This window comes from Aedes albopictus, chromosome 1, assembly GCF_035046485.1.
Source record: "Aedes albopictus strain Foshan chromosome 1, AalbF5, whole genome shotgun sequence".
NCBI classification, from domain to species: domain Eukaryota; kingdom Metazoa; phylum Arthropoda; class Insecta; order Diptera; family Culicidae; genus Aedes; species Aedes albopictus.
Window position 1 is genome coordinate 71113199 of NC_085136.1, and position 18413 is coordinate 71131611.

The following is an 18413-nucleotide window of genomic DNA, read 5'->3' on the forward strand; positions in this document are numbered from 1 at the left end:
GAGAAATTTGAGCCAAAATAGGCTAAAAAGCTGTCAGAAAAGCAATACAAAACTCAATAATTGATCAGGTATTTTTTTTGTTGCGATTCACTCGTTAACTTGCGAAAAAAAATTAAATAAAAATTTCTAATTATTGTTCTAGCCAGTTTCAAAAACTACGCTTGACTTGCGCGCAGTCATTAACCATCATCAACCAGATGATGATTGAAAACGTAAACATCAGAGCGCGTACTTCTGTCGTTTGACTAGCCTCATAAAATAGACTATATCAAGCAGTTAAGCTCCCGTGAATCATCAGTATTCTATCGACTATTCGGAAAGCAAATACTGACTGAATAATCCGCAGCATCCGATCCAGATTATGTGAGACTCCACAACAAAAGAGACCATTGATTGATGAGATTCCATTCATGAACTGCCAAAGATAGGAATTCAATTGAATTGGTTTGCAACGCTTTTCGATCCATATATGAAAACCAAGCCACGTGAACCACCATATTAGAGTAACCATTTTGAACCTATTTTTATTTTCAGACGACAGTAACTGCAACGTTTGACAGACGTCAACAACTCGTCGATTGACGTCAATTGAACGAAAAGTTCAACCGTCTGTTTATGGGACTAACTTTGCGCACCGAAATCTGCAAATTTGTTGCACTTGCCGGACTTGTCATTTAAAAGCATTGCAGTTAAACCGTTTGCACCGATGACCGGGGGTCTACTGTTATCAACTATCGGTCATCTTACGCACTTGAAAAAGATTCTTGAGCTCGGCAGAAAAAAATGCTGATTTCAAACGGCAAATCCAGATTTTGCTGATAGTTCAGCAAACAACACGTTTTTGCCGAGATTGTCCAAAATGTTTTACCGAAATATCAGCAAATTCTTTGATAAGCGGAAAAACTGACAGCATTTTTTGCTGATCTCATCGGTAAACACTGATTTTACTGAAATCAGCAAACGAGATTACCGAAAATTCAGCAATCTCCTCATCTATTGCTGAGTTTCGGCAAAAGAACTGTCAGTTTTGCAGCCACCTGTCTCTGCCAGAAAATAAATATACCAAAACAAAGCAGTGATACGAGACGACGAAGGTGCTGTTCCGAACGATAGAAAAGTGAATGTAAGTTCTTTCTGTAAGTGATTATTGCTATTATTTCATTTTAAATCTATTACAGAATAGCAAATACACCGATTGATGGTGTTCTTCGAGAAGCTGGTCGCATCTCGGGAGCTGTTCAATCCTGGTTGAGTGTATTTTTCTGATTTGAAGCGAAACAAAAAATTAGCACTTCCAGCAATAAATTATTTATTTTTCATTAGAATTCTATGAAAACTTTGGAGAATGTGCAATAATAAAGCTTTTATACTGATTTTTCATGCGGGTTCATAATCTTAATTTTATGAATAACAATTATTCTCTCATTGAGAAACAAAAACAAATCAATTTGCCGAGATTCAGCAAATCCATTTCTTCTGGAAATTATTTTGCCGAGATTCAGCTAATATATTTGCTGAGAATCTCGGCAAATAATTAATAGATGTCATTTCTATGATTGCCGATTTCCCAGCAAATTGATTTTTTGCTGAGATGTTTGCCGAGCACTCGGCGGTGCCAATCTCGGCAAACGGTTTGCCGAGATTCGGCGAAAAAAACTTAGTGTGTACTTTAGTTCGCGCATTGCGAACTCTATTTTGGGTTTTATTTTTTTTTTTTTGAATCCAAATCGAGTATTGTAACCACCAAACTACCCAAAATTGAGTTCTTTTGACGCAATCCCATAGTTCCGCCCAATAAGCCGAATTTGAGTAAATCGATTAAACTCACACTAGGTAAATTGCCTTTACCTCCAGCAAAAAAATATACTTAAGAGTAGGTAAATTCAACCCAAGACCCCTCCTCATTCGACCTAAATTTGAGTATACCTACATTTACTCAAAATTGGCTTATTGGGCTCAAGGACACCCATTGGGTAGATGCATCTCTGTTTGTTTTTGACAACATCGGTGGGGGAAAGAGGGAAAACAACCTAATTTTGGGTAACTAGTTTATTCGATATACTCAGCTTTGAGTAAAATCGACCCAAAAATTAGGTAGTTTGATTTCTCCGTGTAGTGTAAACGGGAACCTTTTTCCACAGACAACTTTTTCTTTTCACAACTGTTTGCCACAGGAACTGATTCCGGAAGCTCTTCGGGCATTTCTAGGGTCAAATATCACCAACTCAAAACTTTCCGGATGGAAGAGGATCATCACTTGTAAGTCTTTGACAAGTCTAACAACTTTGCCGAAACATAAACTCTCTAATTAATTTATTAATTATTAATTTATAGTGTCTATTCTATTTGTTGAGAGCACCAAACGAATTCACAGTGACAACCACAGTCCCAAGCACTGTTCTTTACTCCCTGCGTCGTAAGGTATATGTATAATATGCTGTGATCACTAGCGTACACAACTTTTTCTGTTTTCTTGCTCACTCTCATAAACTAACACGAGAAAGAGAAGGATGGAAGAGGGGGTACTTGCGCCCTCTTTTATCACGCTCTTCCTTGTGTTTGTTTAGGAGAGTGATGTTTCTCGCTCAGATACGAAAGCTCTCACTCATACGTCTCCGTGTCTCGGCAAAAACGGGAGACAAACTCTTGGGACACACAGGCAACAGCACAGGCTTTTTTCGATGTTCCAAGGGGGTAGAAATTGGGATACCGTCTACCCTCGTTGGTTTGAACGACACCTCATGCAAAACAACGGTGTTCATTTTTAGTTTGAACCTTTAGCAACCCTGTGGACGACGGAAGAACCCATTGCTGGCAACCTATTTCATGTTTTGTTTTGATTATGCACGCAGAAAAAAAACTATGTTAAAATCAAAAATATTTGAGGTAAACTCAAATAAGTTGTTAATTTGTTCAGGCCACAAAAATAAAACTGTTTGGAGCAAATCGAACGTTACATTTGAAGCAAATGCAATCCATGTTTGAAACAAAAATGCATCTTCTGACAGATTATGTTAGAAATAAATGTTTTATTTTTTTTTGTGACAGGTCAGCCCTACGCAAATGCATTTTTTTTTTTTCATTAAACTTATAACGTCATTTCCTTCGCTGGAAAAATCCACTTCCCATGTTGTACTTTCAATGCCAACATCATGTTTACTTCTATTAGATAACATACGCTCCCGAACTTTTCCTTTTTGCCTTTCTCGTACACCAAGGTGTACCGAAAGGCTATATGTTCACTCCAAAAACGAAAATTTGATAGAGCCCCCGGAGGGGTCAAGTGTTATATACCAATCGACTCAGCTCGACGAGTTGAGATGATGTCTGTGTGTATGTATGTGTGTGTGTATGTGTGTGTGTGTGTATGTATGTATGTGTGTGTATGTGTACAAAAAGGTCACCTCATTTTTAGATAGTAAATATGAACCGATTTCAACGACCGATGGTTCATTCGATGGGGTACATTGTCCCATTGTTTCCTATTGAAAATGGTTCAGATCGGTCCAGCCGTTCCGGAGTTATGGCCATTTAGGTGTTCCGGACCGGTACCCCAGGAAGGGGCCAGATATGAAAATGCAACAAACCCATGCATGCGACCCATCAAACCACGGCATTTTCTAATATCTGATGAACGGGAAGTAGGAAAATAGTCTCTGACTATATCTGAACCGGTAGTGTTCTGGAACCGGTTCCGGGTGTCCCGCCGGAAGTGACCAAATAAGAAAGTGAACATAACCCATGCATGCGAAACGTCAAAGAGCAGCTTTTTCGATAACCAGATGAACGGTAAGCAGGAAAATAGTTTCAAACCTCGTTTGAACCGGTGGTGTTACGGAACCGGTTCCAGATGTCCTGCCGGAAGTGGCCAATTAAAAAAGTGAACCAAACCCAGGCATGCGACACATCAAAGAGCAGCTTTTTCGATAACCAGATGAACAGTAAGCAGGAAAATAATTTCAGACCATGTTTGATCCGGTTCTGTTTCGGAACCTGTTCCGGATGTCCTTCCGGAAGTGGTCAATTAAAAAAGTGTATCAAACCTAGGCATGCGACACATCAAAGAGCGGCTTTTTCGATAACCAGATAAACGATAAGCAAGAAAATAGTTTCAGACCATATCTGAACTAATTGTATTCCGGAACCGGTTCCGGATGTCCTGCTGGAAGTGGCCAATTAAAAAGGTGAACCAAACCCAGGCATGTGACACATCGAAGAGCGGCTTTTTCGATAACCAGATGAACGGTAAGCAGGAAAATAGTTTCATACCGTATCTAAACCGGTTGTGTTCCGGAAGGGGTCCCCCTTTGGAAATTTTGGTCGGAATTCAACATTTTGAAGAAGTGCACAAATAAATAAACCAATAAATTTTTCAATTTTAAAATGAAATTAGAGTCTTCCAGAAGTTTTTTTTATCAAAACCGATGAGTTAAGCGGTTTTTCTTAATTTTTTAAGAATGTTTTCATCAAATTCATTTTTTATTTATCAACTCTACCCCGCATTGACAAGTTAACGAGCACTGTGACAAAAGAAGAAAATGGGATTTATTCCGTTCTAGAGAATTATCAGGATTCAGGAACACTTCAGCTTATGGCCGGAAAAAATGTTGAATACATATTCGACGAGAAAGGCACTATCACCACTAGGTGGATTAATCTGGGTTTTTATTATTCAATGACATGAACGATTCCAATTGGAAGCTGTACTTACAATTTGTACATCGCCTAAATGTATTCAATTCTAATTCTACTATATCCAACTGGTTGCCGGTGCACTGATTTCACCCTATTCTACCCTATCATGGTGAAATGATGAGCACGAGGAAGCTGATGTGTGACTGTTGGTTGTTCCTGTTTCCAGTCCGATTGGGGGTCCATTATGAGTTGCCGTTCGCCGATGTCCAAATATCCGGATCCTTTTGAGCCATTGGCTCAGAAGAGGGTTAGTGTCCGCTACTCTCAGGGGGAAAGAGCAATTGACGAAGGTGCCGGGGCTGGGATTGAACCCATGACCATCTGCCATGACGCCACGGGCCACGGCAGAAGTTTCACGCATTCGATGTATTCGTTCAATACATGGCCTACTTGCCTTATTTCACCTTCTATAAAAAATTTTCACACTTGTTCGCTACCTAGCGAATTCTATCATATCTATCATTTCATTATCCACTTTGATCTCTACTCCTTTATACTATGAGTAGAAAGAGGCCGATATAGCCACAAAATCATCAAGTTTTTAATAGAATACGGTCGATAAATCAGTATATGTTTTGTTTATGTTCTCGACTGCGGAACGGGGGACTCCTCAATGGGTATTGTCGAAATAAATGTGTATTTGAGTTAGTTTAAACAATTAAAATTTTAGTTTTAAACATTTTATCAGTTTATCGAATAAACATCAATATTTTTGTTTCGAACGAACGAAATTTGCGTTCCGTTTCACTCCGTTCCATTAGCAAAATTTGAACGATGTGCAAGTTAGCGGGAGTCAAATCAAAAAGTGTTTAGATTAGATGCGGGTAAACCAAAGGAGGTAGACGGTATTCATAACTCTGGGAGGTTTCGAAGGGTCTCGTGATACTTTCAGAGGCATTTCCAGAGATTTGAGGGGGGAGGGGGGCACGAAGTTCCAAGGATTTCAAAGGAGGTTTTCAGCGGTTTTAGGGATTTTCAAGCAAATCCAGAGGGTTTCCATGCCCAGACAACCAGCAATCGTATAAGATGTTGCATAGGATGATAAAGTGGAGGCCATATGCGTACACGGAGAGACGAAATTACCCAAAAGTGAGTTCTTTCCACCCTACTTCGGGGTTGCGTGCGTCAAGCCAATTTTGAGTTGATGGAATCGATGTTTTTGTTGGGTTGTTCCCGCTTGCTTCCATGTGAAAAAATACCTAATTTTAAGTTTTTTCCACCCAACCGAAATTTTGACTAGGTTGTATTCACTCAAATTTGAGTACTGTGCTAGAAACTCAGTGTTGGCTTGACGCACTGAACTGCAAAAGTTGGGGTGTTTCTCTCTTCACTCTCTGACAACAATAGAAAGAGCGCATGAAAAGGGAGATGAAAAAGAACTCGAAATTGAGTTTAAAAGTACCCAATTTTGAGTTTTTCAGTTTCTCCGTGTACATGCCTCTATTTGAGCGCATGTAAAATGTACGCATATCGCCTCCACTTAAACATCTTATGCAACATCTTATACGATCACTGATTGACTGGGTGATTTCAGGGTGGCTTTCAGGTGATGAGTTTCAGAATCGTTTCATGGGACTTTACCCAAGTAACATTTTTGCTGTATAAGAACGGAACAAACCACTCTTTCAAGCAAACTTAAGCTTAAGAAACTGTTTTTCAGCTACTTCTGTTTCTTGGGCAGAGGCAGCGCTTCTGGAGATCTTACGGGGATTCATAGGGTTTACGGAGATGTTTCACGGGGGTCTTAGAAGTGCTTCAGGGAATTTCAAAGAGTCTCATGCAAAGTCAGTGGTTTTCAGGAGACGGAGCTCGCACTTGTTCACAGGCCTCGTGAGTGCGAGAAATTGACATCAAAGAGCCGAAAAAGAGATAAAGTTGTAAAAGATGGACTCGATTAGCGTTATGCTTTGTATCCAGTTTGACTTTCTAGACTTCCATAGAATTATAGCTTGTTATGCGGCTTAATTTGTTGAAGCGCTGGACTAGCGATACGCAGTCGTGGATTCGAATCCCACCAAAACAAGCTGTATTTGATCACAAATTTATCTCTCAATATGGCAAATAATCGCACTTTCCCTTTAAATGCTTCAAGTTTTTACGCCTTTTTCAGACATACTGGCCGACTGGTATAGCCGGAAAATTGTCTGCTTCTCAGGAGGGTTTCATGATCCCTTCACGGCATTTCAAATGATACCAGGGGAGTTGTAAGAGGCATCAAGGGGGATTAAAATGTGTTTTGAGACGTTTCAACTAATTTCAGGGGCGTTTCAGGTTAATTCAATGCGTTTTGAGTTGTGTTCAGGTTGCAGGGCGCGGCGTTTTAGGTGACTTCAGGAAAATTGAAGGGGTCTTTAGACTTAACACTCCACGTTTTTTATTTGTATTATCGTACATTTGTTTTTTATGTGCCCCGTGATACAAATAAGTGATTTTTTTGGCGAATGTTGTGTTTATTAAATTTGTTTTGGTTGATAAGTTTCACGTCAATTTTTTGGCAACTGGTCATTGGGTATAAAATTAAACCTGTTTTCATAAACGTGTACAATTTTCCAATTAGCAATGGCCAACCAAAGTTTTACGGGCCCTACCAGCCACATCTTGGCTTCCAGCATTTTAGCGCACTAAACGGCAATCAGTGATGTGCTCACTGTCTGATCCGACGCTTGGCCTGTGTCGTTTGACAGTTGATCGATAATATATTACCGAAAAATTGACTTTCTCAGTCTTGGACTATTTAAAACGGTGTGTTTTGCTTTGCCTGACGTTTCGGCTCTTTTATTGAGTTTTTGTTTTCAAGGGGATAGTTGTCGCCCGTTGACAGTTATCCCCTTGAAAAAGGCGCAATAAAAGAGCTGAAACGTCGGGCAAAGCAAAACACATCGTTTTGAAAAGATCAAGACTGAGAAAGCCAATTTTTTGCAAGTAACAAAATTTATAGTTGCACTCATCTAGCACATTGTTGATTGATCTTATTGATCAGCTGTCAAACGACATAATGCAAACATCATATCAGCTGATCCCTACTAGAATGAGACTTGAAGAAACTCTGGTGACCTTTAGCGCTCGTAAAATATTGTTCGTGCAGTTGAAAAACGGAATTTTTGACACGCGAAAATCGATTTTTCTCCTGAACCGTGCGTCGGACGTACGTCGGACAAAGTGCGCTGGATAGAGGGCTAGATCCGCTTCCCAGCGCACTATGTCCGACGTTAGGTTTCACGTATGGATATGGAGAAAACTTGATTGTCGCGTGTGGGGAAACTTCGGGTTTCAACCGCGACGACAATACTGGATATGGAGTATTCAAACATTTTACCTGAATAATAAATCAACATCAAAAGGTATAGTTGATGGAAGTAAACAACATACACCTGTGTCCATGAATTTGTTTTTCACTGGCAAATGATGCACACGAAACAATCTCTCTCGATATAAATATCGCAAGCGCAACAGTTTCCCGCTTGCACAAAGTCCCTCACTCGGATTCGTTAAATCACATTCCACTATAAATTATCGTAAAATTAACTCAGAATACTGGGAACAATCACACGAAAAAAAAAGAACAACAGACCTGTTGGAAAACAGCTCTGCGATACACACATCAATTTATTATCTTGCACTTTTTCCTGGGTTATGTCATTCTTTTTTGTGCGCATTCTTACCACGAGCGACATTTCTTGTTTTCGTTCGAACTCTTTAGCACTGTGATTTTTGCTTTCTTCTTTTACCAATCATTTCTGCATTGTTGCTCTCACTTACGTTCAATTTATTTTTTGTTTTGTTTTTTATTCTATTATTTATAGATGGCTTCGCTAATTTTTCTTTGACACTTCTGCACTGAGAGTAGCCAGCTCCCACGAAGAAGTGACAAAAACTGGGTCAAACGAATGCGTATTCTGTCACGCTGATTGCTATCACGCACCGCTTTCTAAGTATTTCTAAACAAAAGTGTCATTCACCTTTGGCACGTTAGACGGTTGCGATCTTTTTTTTTTTGTTTCGTTTCTAATATTCATCCGCGTCATCGTGATGCTATTCGCGTCACACAAGTCTGGGTAATGGTCAACCCATCAATCATCATCGGATGCTTCGGATGAACGGGCAAAATTTGACTGCATCGGGAATGGTCACCTTTTGCATTAGAAGAGAGAAAGTGGTATAAAGCGCGCCGTTTGGTTGGTGGAATGACATATATGGTATACCATTATTGTTATTCTAATTGGGTGCTAAGTTTTACTCATGTGCACAGTAAAGAAAAACTCTCAAAATGTGCGTTTTAAGCTTGGGCACAAGATTCAATAAAAAAAAGTCAAAAAATGAGTAATTATGTTCTTTTAAACATGTATTTCGTGGTTTAAATCAAGAATCCAGATAACGTTTTAGGCCCTTCATGACAAATAAACCTCTCAGAAAATGCATTTTGCTTCGACCCCCTTGACTGCAGCTAAAGTGCATTATTGCTCAAAAGTGCTCTCAAGAGGATGCGGACATCAATTTCACCCAAACTGCACAAATTGTGCGGTATCCTGTTTAACAAGAGCAGAGCTGATGATGATCATTCCGATTGGTTCGAAAGCTTAAATTTGTACTTCCTGACCGCAGGAGCATGCAGAACCTCAATCAAACGAGATTTGTGGCTGTGAACCCCGTCATCGTCTGCAACTTTGGGTATGGCTGGACGGTGCCGAGGCATCGTTAGTAGCAGCTCTTGAAAATGCAGCTACACGCGTAAGTCAACCCGTATTTTCTGGTACGGTTGCATTTGAATTGATGCAAATGTTTTGCGTGTCATTCGGGACTGTACTTTTAGTAATCACTGTTAATGTTGACGAAGGGTCACAAAAACAGCCACATGAAAACAGAAGTTACACCGATATACGATACACAATTGTTGAACGTTCAATAAGAAATCTCGCTAATAAAAAGAGAATAAAATAATAAAAACGAAAAATAGTCAATCTTAAAATTCAGAACACAATAGCTGATGCTTCTTAAGAGTTATTCGCTTACGCTTCGCACATGTGCTACCAATTTCAAAACTCTCTGTCACCAGACCAAAAAAAAAGTCAACACATAGTTCACTCTTTTTATGGTCACGAATTTTACCGAATTCTACGAAAGCATCATCTGATAGCGCACCAAACACATAATTTTCCAATCGTCGCCTTGTCCAGATCTTTTTTTTTTGACTTCTGTATACGAAACTGACTGCTGTTGTCGGAAAGTGGAGGCACCTAAAACAAATTAGAAAGACATCTTGTGGAAGAAGAATATGTAATTGCAGGGTTCCATGGTCCACACTTGGCCGTTGTCAGCGCTTCCCGATGTTCACGACAAGGAGCATCAAATGGTAAGTTTTGGCATTTTTTGTCGAAACGCTAAATAAGACATCTTAAAAGTAAAGCTAATGTTTGCGATATACAGTGGGGACCCGATTTTGTCAGCCCCCGATTTTGTCTACCCCCGATTTTGTCAGCTTTTTGACCCGATTTTGTCAGCCTTTTTTGAAGTAAAAAATAAATTTGTGTTTCATTAAGAATTTCCATTTTATTATCAATCTTAATGCAGTTGATGTCTTTAGGCGTCATAGAAAAATTACGCAATGAACAAAACTCGAGTAACTTTTCAAAATGGCCAAACTTTTTTTTTGCAAATTAACACATTGAGGCAATTTTAGCACCCAACCATCGCCAATGCTTTAAACCAATATTGTTTTCAATTGCTAATTCAATTGCTCTCTCTCTCTCTGTCTTCTTGGCGTAACGTTCCAACTGGGACACAGCCTGCTCCTCAGCTTAGTATTTTATGAGAACTTTTACCATTTTTAACTTAGATCCCCCACAGACAATGTTTATTTTGCATTTGTACATATATCGTGCGGTAGTCATGAAGATATTTTATACACAAGATAGTTAAGGAGAAACTTCAGAGAATACAAACATGGCTGCCACAATGGCCGACTTGGTCCCCTACTCACGTTTTCAAGAGCACCAATCTTGAACATTTGTAAACAAATGCTCTCGATTTGTAAAAGCTGCCTCTTTTTGGAAGTGAGCAAAGCCAGGAAAAACAAGTGTGGCTTGGCTCTATGCTTTGTTTGTCGGTTTTGTGCCTCTAAAGTTTGTATGAAAAATTGCAATGGGATTTCTTGACCTTAAGAAAATGTCGATTATGAAATGGATCCTGAGCTAACCAGGTATCAAACTCGTCACCCTCAGCATGGTTTTGCTGATTGCACGTGCGCTTACCACATCGGCTACGTTTTAAGCCCACGTATTCTTCTAGGTATTCTAGGTTTACTTGTTTCGATTGATCCAGATAGGCTAACATTTGAAAAGGGCGTAACAACAATTTCGAATTTTTGCTTCTCCCTTCCTTCTGAGCACATGGCCCATTTTTCATGTAATCTCTGACCAGTAACAGATAGAGCAGACTCCGTTCTATCTGATAACGGAATAAGTTTGCATAAATAAATAAATAAATAAATTGAAATATGCCTAGACGGGGTGGAAAATGTTGAGACATGTAATGGTTGTTCCGCCCTTTTTATTATGAGATTTGTATTGTAGATTTCCTGCTTGGAATGCTTAAACAATTGCTGTGAGAATTATATTCATTAGGAACCCTTAAGTAATTCGAGATGGGATTCCACCAAAAATTCTTGCTGCGATTCCTTCAAGAACTTTTGCGTGGTTTCATGTAAGAATTTTTGCTGGTATTTCTCCAAGAATTCCGCCGGCAGTTTTTAAAGGAATTCTACGAGAATTTTATAACGATTCATTAAAGTGTGTCTCTTTAAGATTTTCTCAGGCATTCCTCGTGTGATTTCCGTAAGCTTTTCTTGAGACTTGTTCCGGAACTCCTGCTAGGATTCCTCCAAAAGTTTTGCTGATATTCTGACAGCATTTTTGCTCAAAAATTTTCTACATGAACTCCTACAGCGACGTATCAAGGGGTTTCTCCAAGGATTTCTACAATAATTCCTCCTACAATTGTTACGTGGACCTAACCAGGGATTTCCTTGCGATTCTTTTAAGACATCCTGCTGGCATTTCTCCATACATATCTGTTTGGATAGTCCTGGAACTTCTGCTGGAGTTCCTCCAAGAAATTTTCTGGAAATTTCTATAAGAACCTTTTCAGATATTTCCCTAAGAATTGTTTATAAATGCATTCTTCCTATGATACCCCCAGGTTGACGAACTCCTGTTGAGACTTTTTCAGAAATTCTTGCTGGTATTCCTGTAGGACTTCATCCAGTAATTTCTACAGGAACTCATCTAGTGATGTATTCAGAGAATTCTGTAGATACTATTGCAATAATTCCTATATGAATTACTGCGTGCTTTGGTCCATGATCAAAAAACTGGTCGCAGTGATGGAAATACCCGACACGGAATAAAAAAAAATAAATAGTCTATGAATAAATTACGGAAGGCATACATTTTCCAAATGGAAGAGAACGTGCCCCTGGAACCAACCTTCTGATGAATAAATCAAGCGATTTTCCTAGGGTTTTTTTTCAAAAATTCCTCTTGGGATTCCTTCAGGGATCCTTCTACGAATTTCGTAAAATGTTCCTCTATTAATGCTTTAGTAATTACTCATACAAGAATTCCTCTAGAGATTTCACTATGATTCCTCTGTTAGATTTCCCAATTGAGCATCCATAGGATTTCCCGGGGGTCCCGCTTCAGATTTTTCCAGGGTTACCTCTTGGTATTTCTTTACGAAGATCCCTTGGTATTGCTTCTGAAATTCCTTTAGAAAATTTTGTTGGAAACTCTTCTGGAATTCATGCTAGAATTTAACAATTCATTTCTGCTATGGTATTTCCCCAGATGGTACTGCTCCAGATATTTCCCCAGTACTTTTTTCCAGGAATTCCTCCATGGATTTCTCAAGGAAATTTCTTCAAAGATTGCAATTGGGATTCTTTCAATGATTTTTCAGAAAATGCTAAAGAAACGCCTCTAGAGATTTCTATGGAGATTGCACTAAGGTTTCTTTCCGAAATTACTTAAGGGATCTATCCGGAGCTCCTGTAAAGGTTTTTTGCAGAAACTACTAACGGGATCCCTTCGGGAATGTTTTGAGGGTTATGTTCCGTATATACTCGGGTAGTTTCTCTAAAAATTTCCCCGAACATTCCTTCAAAGATTTATCGAGAGACTCTTTAGAGATAAGGCTCTGGAAATTAAAGTGGAAAGGCATCGGAAACGTAGCCAATTCGGACAGTATGAGTGTCTGTACTTGTCAATCAGATGTTGGTTCATTTTCACTCGTTGACAGCTAATGTAAGATGTTATGATTTAAACTGCGCTATCCAGTGTCAACTGTTTTCTGTAGACCACAATTGCTAAGCTAGGAGAAGGCTGTGTCCCAGTAGGGATGTTATGACAAGAAATAAAAGATGTAATAGTTCTGCTGTAAAATAACACTGAATGTTAACTTTGAAAAAATTCCATTTTTTTCGGTGCCCTTAACGACGCGTAGTGCGTCATCAGCATCATTGAAATCTCGCTCGAAATTTCAAAGTGATAAAACTCAGTTACCAAAGCGCAAATTCGGATGAAAATGTATCATCCCATATGCTCACTCGTGGTGAGTGTGATGATACTTTTTGTACTGCGTGACTGCAAAATTTCCCGTTTTTTATCACTTTAAAAACGCGAGGCAAACAATCATTGAAAATTAAAAAGTCAATGATTCCTATGGAAATTCTGTGATGCACCAAGTCACCTTAACACCCTTTCGATTTTTTTACCACAAAAGGTTCGTTCAAATATTACGTAACGCAAAATTTGGCAATTTTGGACCCTATCCGCTATCCCTTCGCCGCGTAACTATTTTTGAAAGAGAAATTTTAAAATTTTGAATAAATCGTAACACAGCGCGGACCCCCCCCCCCCTAATTGGCGTTACGTAATATTTGAACGAACCCAAAGCAGACCCTCAGCACCTATCTCCGTCTCTGATGTGCTCAGAACAATTTTTCATGAATAAAAAAATGATTTTAAAAAATGTCCCGATTTTGTCAGGTACCCGATTTTGTCAGCCCAAAATGCTACAAGGGGCTGACAAAATCGGGTCCTTACTGTACTGTATATTGTGCGGGTATTCCCGCACACGACGGTTCGGTACGTTCGTGCTATGAATAGTCCCAAAATCATCCGTTTTTACCTTCTTGGCAACTTCGGCAAATTGAGAAGCTGGAAGTTCTTGTTAGAATCCCAGCGCACGGTCTCACAAGCGAACAGACCGACCAAAAACCGTCCCGGGATATTCGTGATTCATCAAATTAATTACACTCTATGATTGCGTTATCGACAACATCTATTTACAAACGGTGAGTAGTACGGACTAATGATTAAAACAAAACAATCAACACAATTCAGCAATATGCTTCGTCGGTACTTATACACATACACACTCACACAAATCTCATCAGTCATCATCATTCATCGTCATTATAATTCTGGTACCAGGGGGCTGTCACTACTTTACCCCAACAGAAGTCAGATTTCTACAGAAAAATTTAAAAAAAATCGAAGGGTAAAGTTTTTGGTAAATTGTAATTATATGACATCGTTTAGTAGAATTTACCAAGTTTCCGGTTTGAAACAACTAATTTGGCAGTTGGTTACTACATGATGGTAGAAACAACTGTTTTACCGGTTTGTTTCAAACAATAAACGTGGTTCAAAAACAACAAAACTACAATTAAAATCAACTATTTGTCCAGTTTGTAAATCAACAAACGTGTTAGTTGATTCAAACTGCATAGTTTTTTCTCTGTGATGTCACCCACCTGTGTTTGAATTGATTTTAATCTCCCTTTTTTTGACCATTCTTCTCCATTCCAGAACCGAACCGGCTTCAACGAGCATATCGACGTCAGCTGTGGCAGTGATTGCTACATCACACAGGTAGGCAATTTTGTGGCTTCCTCGTGCTCCTTTCAGCAGGAAACTCATCACTTCGGTATTTTGGTCGGGTATGGCGTAAAAAAAAACTGTAGCACAACACCTGACGATCATCGGCGCGATGATGTGACTCCCTTTCGGTAGTTTTGGCGGGCGATTGTCATCTCGTTTCCATCCATACGCCCTATAGGCAAAGCCGGTGAATGAGTTTTCGACATCGCATCGCGCGCGTTTGCTGGCTCAAACCCAGCCGGGCGATGACTTACAAAATCACTGGACCGTACGTCCGGACAGGAAGGGGTCCCTCACGCGTTCTGGCTGGCTCTTTCGGAATGGGTTCACTCAAAGGTTCTCTGATGGTTGTTTTGTTTGGTTCCACAGTGAACTGGTGCGGCGGCGCGGTAGCGCGGCTATGCGTACCGGATGAAAGCAAGAACAACGCGAGCATAGAGAGTACCATTGCTACTGCCAATGCAATGCCGCTACAGAAGTTTTTAAATGGAAAATTATGTTTGCTGTTTGATTGAAGGTTCTCTGTTGGGTGCTGAGAAATGCAACAAGTGTTTATTTTCATTGGATTTTGCAAAACAGCCTCCGGAAATACCTGCGGGAACTCCTCCAGGTATTACTCCGGAGGTTCCTCCAAGACTTCCATCATGAGTTCCTCCGGAAATTCTTCTGGGAGTTCCCCAAGAAATTTTGAGAGATTACCCGGGAATTCCTTCGTGAGGTCCTGTTGGAATTCTTCCAGGAGTTCGTCAGAGATTTCCTTCCGGGAAATGTTTCGGGAGTTCCTTTAGGGAATTTTTCTAGAAGTTCCACTGTGAATTCCTTATGAGTTTCCCATTAATTACTTTAGTAGTCCTCTTCTTCTTCTTCTTCTTCTTTATGGATCTACGTTTGCGTAATGGGACTTGGCCTGTCTCGCATCAACTTAGTGTTCTTTTGAGCACGTCCACAGTTATTAATTGAAGGGCTTTCTTTGCCTGCCATTGCATCAATTTGTATATTGTGAGGCAAGTACAATGATACTTAATGCCCAGGGAGTCAAGAAAATTTTCCCGACCGGAACGGGAATCGAACCCGCTGCATCCGGATTTACGATCTAAAGCCTTAACCATTAGGCTAACTGGAAACCCCAGTTAGTAGTTCTATTAACGGGAATTACCCTAGAAGTTCTAAGATTATGGAACGCCAAAAATAGGCCAAATTCCACTCAGTTCCATCGGGGTTTGTTTTAGATTCCAATATGCGTATGTTTCGTCAACTTTGTATTGAAAGTTAAAATAAATCCCCTACTAATATAAACCAGATTCAAAAAGTTGGTAGTTCTCTAGGTAGTTCTGAAATTTCACTAGGATTTTCTGTATAAGCTCCAGCGAGTTTTTTTTTATGTTTAACTGGAAAGTTAACAATAATCCCATCCAGAAGGTCAACAGGGATTTCCTATAGTATTACCATCGGGTATTCCATCAGTAGAACTACCGGTAATACATATAGTCATTCTACCAAGAATTTCTCTAGGAGTTCCACCGAGAGTTCCTTCGAGGATTTTTGCTGAAGTTCTTCGTAGCATTCCTCCGGGAGTTCCTTCGAGATTTCCTTCAGATGATCCTCCGGCAATTCTTCGGGAAATTCCTCTACGAGCTCCCAAACAAACTTGTCTGGGAGTTTACCCGGGAATTCCTCCGTGAGATCCTCTTGGAATTCTGCCAGGAGTTCCTCCCGGAATGCCTTTAGGAGTTCCTCAGAGATTTCCTTCCGAGAATTCTTGCGAGAATTTCTGCGATTCCTGCGAGGAGTTCCACCAAAATTCCTCCGGAAATTCCTCGGGGAGTTCCACCGAGATTTCCTGCATGAGTTCCAAATTGCATCTATTTCGTCAACTTTGTTTTAAAAGTAAAATAAAAGTATAAACCAGATTCAAGTAGTTGATAGTTTGCAAATTGCACAAGGAATTTCTGTTTTAGCTCCAATGAGATTTTCTTTGCATGTTTAGGTGGGAAGTTAACAATAGTTCCATCAGAAATTTCTTCAGAAGTTTCACGGGGATTTCTTATGGTGGTACCATCAGGAATTCCATCAGGTGCACCACCGGTAATACATTCATACATATAGAAGATCCACCGGAATTTGTGTTAAAGCTCCACCAATAGTTTCCATAGCAGTTCAATCGATAGTTTTTTCAGAAGTTTCACCGAGAATTCCATCAAAATTTCCAACGAGATTTTCTTCAGGAGTTCCATCTGGAATTCTTCCAGGAATCCACCGGGGATTCCTGCCTGGAGTTGCACCGAGATATCCTATATGAGATCCACAGCAAACTCCCCGGGTGTTTCTATAGGAGTTCTTCAATAGTTTCTTCAGAAATTCCCCACCAATTACTCTACCAGTTCTATCGGGAATCAACCTAGAAGTTCCGCCCAGAACTCCTGCGGGAGTTCCACAAGACAATTCTCTTAAAGTTTCACCGGGAATATCTGCAGAAGCTCCGACGAAATTTCCGCCAGGGGTTCCACCGGAAATTCTTCTAGGAGTTCCACCGAGAATGTTCATTTCAATTCCCAGGAAATTGCATCAAAAGTTCCACAGGGAATTTCTATAGCAGTTCCGCCAAAAGTCCTCCAAAGGCTTTTTGTCAGGAAGTTCTCTAGGCATTCCGCCAGAAACTTCTATAGTTCCTTGGGACTTCTACATATATGTACATAGTTTCATTGGGGATTCACCCAAGCTTTTAACAGGAAATTTATCCATCAGTTTCACCTGGAATTTTTCCAGGAGATCCATTGGAAGTTCCTTCGGGGGGTTCCATGAAGGATTCTACTTGGACTTCAACCCAAAATCGCTCCAGGAGTTGTACCCGATTTTTTTTTTCAGAAGTTCCACCGTATATTGTTATTAGAGTTCCTCCAGGAATTCCTTTACGAGTTCACTGTCAATTACTCGCGTTCTGCCTGAAATTTCTTTAACAGTTCCACAAGAAATCACTCCGTAAAGAATCCCCGTAGGAGCTCCATCGAGAATTATAATAGTAGGTGCAACACAAATTCCTGCCAGAGTTTCACCACAAACTCCTCTTGGTAAACTACTCGTATAGGAGTTCCACCAGGTAGTCTTAATGGATTAATACTGAGAATTTCTAAAAAAAGTACACACCAATAGTTCCTAAGATAGTTGTTCCCCAGGAAGCTCTACCACGAATTCCTATAGGATTTCACCAGGAATTCAAAACAAAATAACAAAAGTTTCGTAGAGAGTTCTTCCTGAAGTTCCCCTAAGAATTTTGCTGGAAGTTTCACCAGGAATTTTCCAGAAATGAATTTCAAGAGGTGTTACTTGTAGCTGGTTTCCAAATTTTCCCAGGAGTTTCACTAGCGATTAATGGGTATTTTTACGATTATGGTTTCCAAGAAATTCCTTATAAAATTCTTCCATTATTACTTTTAAGAATTACTAAAAAATCCTCCAAATTTAACCAGGAGTTCCTTCGAAATTTCTGCCAGGATTACTGCTGGGTGCTCTGCTAGAAATTCCATCCGAAGTTCTTTCCAGAAATTCCCTGGAGTTCCAGTTAAAATTGTCCCCTCCCTCTAAAGATTCTTTAATATATTTTTTTTTTGATTATTTGTTCAATAGTTTCCTAGATAGCTGTTCCCCACAGTGGCTGCGAGAATTCTTCCAAGAGTTCTATCAAGAATATAGGTATGGAATATAGGTATTTATTCCCCCAAAAATTTCAGAGGAATACCCGGTAAAACTTCTGGAGGAATTCTCACTGAAACTTCCAGAGGA

The 18413-nt window shown here is 39.8% G+C and overlaps 1 protein-coding gene and 1 long non-coding RNA gene across 5 annotated transcripts in view; one reads left to right on the top strand and one right to left on the bottom strand.

Annotated features, from left to right (window-relative positions):
- Nucleotides 1–18413, top strand: part of LOC109432609 (proto-oncogene tyrosine-protein kinase ROS) — a 94215-nt gene that overhangs the window by 49115 nt on the left and 26687 nt on the right. For all 4 annotated transcript variants that reach the window (XM_029877454.2, XM_029877451.2, XM_029877453.2 and 1 more), the window contains exon 2: nt 14562–14624. In XM_029877454.2, coding sequence (XP_029733314.1) covers nt 14562–14624 — 63 coding nt within the window. The remainder of the gene's footprint in view (nt 1–14561; nt 14625–18413) is intronic.
- Nucleotides 12580–13783, bottom strand: LOC134285136 (uncharacterized). The gene is made up of 2 exons (XR_009996171.1): nt 13438–13783; nt 12580–13176 (listed from the first exon to the last, which is right to left on the bottom strand). It is a non-coding gene; the product is annotated as an uncharacterized LOC134285136 (long non-coding RNA).